Source organism: Otolemur garnettii, unplaced genomic scaffold (genome assembly GCF_000181295.1).
Source record: "Otolemur garnettii isolate 467f Iridium unplaced genomic scaffold, OtoGar3 scaffold00087, whole genome shotgun sequence".
Classification (NCBI taxonomy): Eukaryota; Metazoa; Chordata; class Mammalia; order Primates; family Galagidae; genus Otolemur; species Otolemur garnettii.
This window is the reverse complement of record NW_003852482.1, coordinates 5,975,188-5,980,745: the sequence shown is the minus strand read 5'-3', so window position 1 is coordinate 5,980,745 and position 5,558 is coordinate 5,975,188. Positions and strand designations below refer to the sequence as shown.

Genomic DNA, 5,558 nt, shown 5'->3' with positions numbered 1-5,558 from the left:
GCTTGAGGCTCTGTCTCAAAAAAAAAAAAAAAAAAAAAGATCTTAGGTGCTTTGTGTTTGCTCCATGCTGGGCTTGGTGCTCACAGGCCTTGCTGGGTGCAGGTTCTCCCATCTTGTGTAGCCTAAAGACCAGGCCCCAGACAAGAGCTCCAGCCACCCCGTGGCTCAGGACAAGTGCCTCAAGGTCAGCCCTTGCTTGGATGTTAATAGGTTCCCTCTTCTCAGGATTTCCTTGGAGAACGGCTTGGCCATCAGTGTTGGGGATGCTCCAAGGTGGCAGGGTCCTTGGTCACCTTTCCTCCATGTGGCTATAGGAACATGCTTCCCTTACAGAGCTGGGGCTCCTGGAAAAAGTTGCTTAAAGAGGATGTTCCGTGACTGCACCATTTTACTGTGTGTGAATCTAAGGACATGATGTGGCAGTCTCAGTGGGCTGTTCCCATGTGAAGGTCAAGCTCTCCTTCCAGCATCTCCTTCCAGCATGACTGCAGCTGCTCCCCCTTACACCCACCTATGTTGGTCCTGAGAGTGTGAGTGGTGTGGGCCCACCTGCCCCCCCTTGCAGCAAGGCCACTGTGTACTGACTTCCCACTTCTGTGCAGAGCCAGCATAGTGGCCCTGTGCTTTCTGTCTCTCTGTCTTCTGGGGTCTTACCTTGATGTGAGCTCTGTGCACCATCCACTGTCCCAGGGAGCTCTCCCCAAGGGAAGTTCTACAGAGTCTTGCCTGTTCTGTGTCTGGTTTCCCTTTCTGATGTCTCCATGCTTATCCCTCTTCTCATCCACCACTTCCTCCTCCATCCCTTCTGATGGCACCTCCAGTACCAGGTGCCCACATTTGAAGTAACTAAGGTCCACTGAGCAAAGGGGGAGCATGAATCAGGAGTTGGTACCCTGTTGTTGTTCTGCTCCTAGGGATGTAATGACAAGGGGATGGCACAAAAAGTAAACTCATAACACTCAGTTATTTGCAAAGAAATAACTGATGAGGCTTGGAGAGGCAAGCAGCTTCACAGGCCAAGCTGTAACAAGGAGCAAGGATGTTTGCTGCCCTGAACAAAAACCTCAAAGGTCTTTTATTGAACTAGGAAAACTCCATAAGCCAACAGAACATACAAAGTTAATTATAAATAGAAAGAAAGAAGTTTTGCATCACTGAATTGAGGAAACAATGGAAAGAAAGAAGAGACTCTCATAAGATTATAAAGTAAAAAAGAAACAGTTACAACGCCTGGGTCACAAAGGTCACTAAAGGTGACCTTTAGTTTCCCTATTCTATGCTATATCTTAACGCTTAAGCAGTTTCAACCTTTGAGCCTTTTACAGCACAGGACTCACAGACCTATATCTAAACTGCTGAACACTCCTAACCTCCTGGTGGTGTCCAGCAGGTACTGTGTTCAGTGTGGTGGGGTGTGGCCTGAGAATCCAGCTGTTGGCAGCAGACCCTTGGGGATGTCAGCTCACACTGAACTTCACTGACCCTCAGGGATGTCAGCCGTCACTGGACCTGGCAGACCCTTGGGGACATCAGCCCACACTGGACCCAGCAGACCCTTGGGGACATCAGCCCACACTGAACTCCACTGACCCTTAGAGATGTCAGCCCGCACTGAACTCTGCTGACTCTCGGGGATATCAGCCCTCACTGGACCCGGCAGACCCTTGGGGACATCAGTCTGCACTGAACTCCACTGACCCTCAGGGATGTCAGCTCTCACTGGACCCAGCAGACCCTTGGGGAAATCAGCCCGCACTGAACTTTGCTGACCCTTGGGGACGTCAGCCCACACTGAACTCCACTAACCCTTGGGGACGTCAGCCCACACTGAACTCCACTAACCCTTGGGGACATTAGCCCGCACTGAACTCTGCTGACCCTTAGGGATGTCAGCCTGCACTGAACTCTGCTGACCCCTGGGGATGTCAGCCCGCACTGAACTCCATTGACCCTTGGGGACGTCAGCCCGCACTGAACTCCATTGACCCCTGGGGACGTCAGCCCACACTGAACTCCATTGACCCTTGGGGACCTTAGCCTGCACTGAACTCTGCTGACCCCTGGGGACGTCAGCCCTCACTGAACTCCATTGACCCTTGGGGATGTCAGCCCGCACTGCAGTCTAACCACAGCACCAGGCTGGGTCCCTGCTCCTGTGCAGCTTCTTGGGCTTTCTGGTTCTTGACAATAAAATGGGAAAAACAGTAGCCGCATGACCTCCCAGGGCTGTCACACAGCCCAGCACCGTAGCACATAACAATACAGAGTACTCTCCGGACGCAGTTGTCTTTCTTACCACCCGATGTGAGGAATCTCCTCGATGGTGGCTCTGTAGGGATAGTGTCACCTTCATCTGAACCACTTGGGGTCCTGCCATATTAGGACTGAGAAAAGTTCACTTCTTTGTCAGAGTCCTGATCCCTCAGAGAAGAGGCGTTGCAGAAAGGCACAGAGAACACCGGGCTTTTTATGTCGTTGTTAGGAAGCTGTTATTATGTGGCCCCTGGGCCCTGCAAGGTGGTGTGAGTGTCTGGAGGAATGCCCAGGGCCAGCCCTTCACAGCTCTCGTGCTTGTGACCTTGTGCCCTTATCTTCAGCCTGAAGTCAAATGTCATTATTTGGTGACCACTCTTTATTTTTACATTTAAAGAAATTTGAAAAGGAATGAAATAATTGACAGTGTTTATTTTTGCAGGAAATTGTAAACAGAGAGTCGGACACAGATGTCTGGAAGAACATCTTGTCAGAGGTCCGCTTTGTGCATGTGAATACTTCTGCTGTCCTGAAGGTGAGGGTGGCTTTCGGCCTGGGTGAACTGCCAGCTCTGGGCTGCTCGGTGAGCTCTTATGCCACACCGGCTCTTCTAGGTGGAGCCCTGGACTAACATCATGGCCGTGTATATTTCACACAGAGGAGGGAAGATCTGTAACTTTTCAAGACAATGAATCCTAACGTCCCCCAGGGGACATCTGCTGACAGTGTGCCCAGGGTGGGGGTTCCCCTTCCAGCAGGATCCAGAGCCACCACCAGGCTTTCCCATTGTTCCCTTCTCTCCCACATTTCCCCAGCTGAGTGGGGCGCACCTCCCTGACTGGGGGTTCCGGCAGCTGGAGATCGTTGGGGAGAAGCTGCCCCGGGGCTCCCACGTGAGCACAGCATGGACAGTGGAGGAGCACCGCTATGGCAAGAGTGAGTGTGGCCACCAGCCCCACTTCAGAAGGCTCACTTCCAGTCACTGGGTATTTTGATAAGACTCCATCTAGGTGGTGCCGAGCAGGCTGTCAATGCTTGATGACAGGGCAAGTCCCTCCCTGTGTTTACCTGCAGCCATAACTTCCTCTAAGACATGGCTGGAAGGTGACCAATTGATCCCACCTGAGCCTTCACAAAGGCCAGATATCCTAATTAGACCGTGGAGTGTGCTGGCGGGTGTGGGCAAGGCTGCGCAGAACAACTCGGGCTGATGCAGTATGCATGTGGGTTGTTGACAAAGCAGGTTCAGCTTCTTGCGAGCTGCAGCTTCTACTCTGAGCGCCCTGACTTTCCTCTGCCCCTGTCTCTGGCATACCGTGTATTCTGTCAGGCCAGGAGCAGAAGGAGAGGGAGCTGGAGCTGCACTCCCCCACACAGGTCGACATCACCAAGAACCTCAGCTTCATGGCCAGATTCTCAGAGCTGCAGGTGAGGCACAGCCACAGGGATCTCCACTGTGCTTGCTGGGACTGACCCCTGACTGGCAACAGTGGGGTCTGTGGAGTTCTCTGGGAGTTAGGCTTTGGAACCGAAGCCTGGGCTCACCCCTCTCTCTAGCATAAGTGTCTGTATGCTACTGTCGGCCCCTTCCTTGTGGCCCTGCAGCTTGGAAAAGTCAGAGATGGGGTTCTGCATCAGTGGGACACTGCAGCATGTCCATGGGGTTTTCAGGCCCCTGGGTCAGGTGGAAATGGGCTGCATAAAACATAGTGGCTGGGGAGAAGTCAGAATCAGAAACTCGGAGAGCCCTGAATCTGAATGTGACCTTAGAGAGCGTTGAGCCCACTTAGTGACTAGAACTTAGGGGTGGGGCAACCCCCCAAGGCCACAGTTGGGGCTAGAAATCAGGTTTTCATCATACTACTGTTGCATGATCCCCGTGAACCTGAGTTTGGATAGTTCACGAGTGTAGACAGCAGTCCATTCCAACCCCTGTAATGATACCCACCTGCAGCTGGGGGCATGTGACTGTCCTCAAATCTCAGTGATGTCTGCTTTGTCCCAGTGGAGGATGCTGACGCTAAGAAGTGACGACTCAGAGCACAAGTACAGCTCCTCGCCCTTGGACTGGGTCACGCTGGACACGAACATCGCCTACTGGCTGCACCCCAGGACCAGTGTGAGTGAGCGATTCTAATGGCACTTGTGATTTATTTCCCAGAAAGAGCAGCTGTTGCACTCTGTAAAGTCCTAGGTTTCTCCAGCAAAGGCCTATGGCTTTTCCCTAAATGCTGTGGCAGTGTGGACGCAGTACTCCAGTCAGATGCCTAATACATTGTCAAAGGAAATCCAAGCTTCATTGCTTTTGTGAGAGCACATTATTCCCCTTTTTCTGGAAAAAGTGGTTTTTATTTCTTATTTTTTTTAGAGAATCTTAGAGTGTTGCTTAGGCTGGTCTTGAAATCCTAGGCTCAAGCTGTCATCCTACTCCAGAATCCCTCCCAAAGTGCTGGAATTACAGGTATGAGCCACAGTGCCCAGCCAAAAGCAATTTTTCTTTTTTTTTTTGGGACAGAGCCCCAAGCTATCCCCCTGGGTAGAGTACCATAGCATCACAGCTCATAGCAACCTCCAAATCCTGGGCTAAAGCGAGTCTCCTGCCTCAGCCTCCCAAGTAGCTGGGACTATAGGCACCCACCACAAGGCCCAGCTATTTTTTTGGTTGCAGTTGTCATTGCTGTTCGGCAGGCCTGAGCTGGGTTTGAACCTGCCAGCCCCAGCACCACCCCCCCACCGCCGTGTATGTGGCCAGCGCCATAACCGCTGAGCTACAGATGCCAAGGCAAAGTGATTTTTAAAAATATTCCCATTTTATTTTCTGCATAACACCTAGTGGCCAAACCGGGCAGTACTTTGTGTGTGTCATCCTCTCTTCACACAGTAGAATAGTGACACTCTGTCTCAAAAAAAAAAATGCCGGGCATGGTAGCTCACACCTGTAATTTAAGTACTGTGGGAGATTGAGGAGAGAGAATTGCTTGAGCTCAGGAGTTTGAGACTTGCCTGAGCGAGAGTGAGACCCTGACTCATGAAAAAAATGGAAAAACCCAGCCGGGCTCCACAGCAAGCACCTGTAATCCCAGTGGCTTCCAGAGGCTGAGACAGCGGGATGACAACAGCTGGAATCTGAGGTTGCAGTGAGCTATAACACCACTGCACTCTGCTCAGGGGCATAGGGTGAGACTCTATCTCAATAACAACAACAAAATTGGCTCAGCGCCTGTGGCTCAAGTGGCTAAGGCGCCAGCCACATACACCTAAGGTGGCGGGTTTGAATCCCCAGCCCGGGCCCGCCAAACAACAAT

General features: G+C 51.8%; 1 protein-coding gene across 1 annotated transcript in view; it reads left to right on the top strand.

Moving 5' to 3' along the window:
* The window catches only part of POMT1 (protein O-mannosyltransferase 1), a 21,906-nt gene that overhangs the window by 12,122 nt on the left and 4,226 nt on the right, over positions 1 to 5,558 (top strand). The window contains exons 14-17 of the mRNA XM_012808297.2: positions 2,696 to 2,788; positions 3,069 to 3,189; positions 3,584 to 3,681; positions 4,259 to 4,372. Coding sequence (XP_012663751.1) covers positions 2,696 to 2,788; positions 3,069 to 3,189; positions 3,584 to 3,681; positions 4,259 to 4,372 — 426 coding nt within the window. The remainder of the gene's footprint in view (positions 1 to 2,695; positions 2,789 to 3,068; positions 3,190 to 3,583; positions 3,682 to 4,258; positions 4,373 to 5,558) is intronic.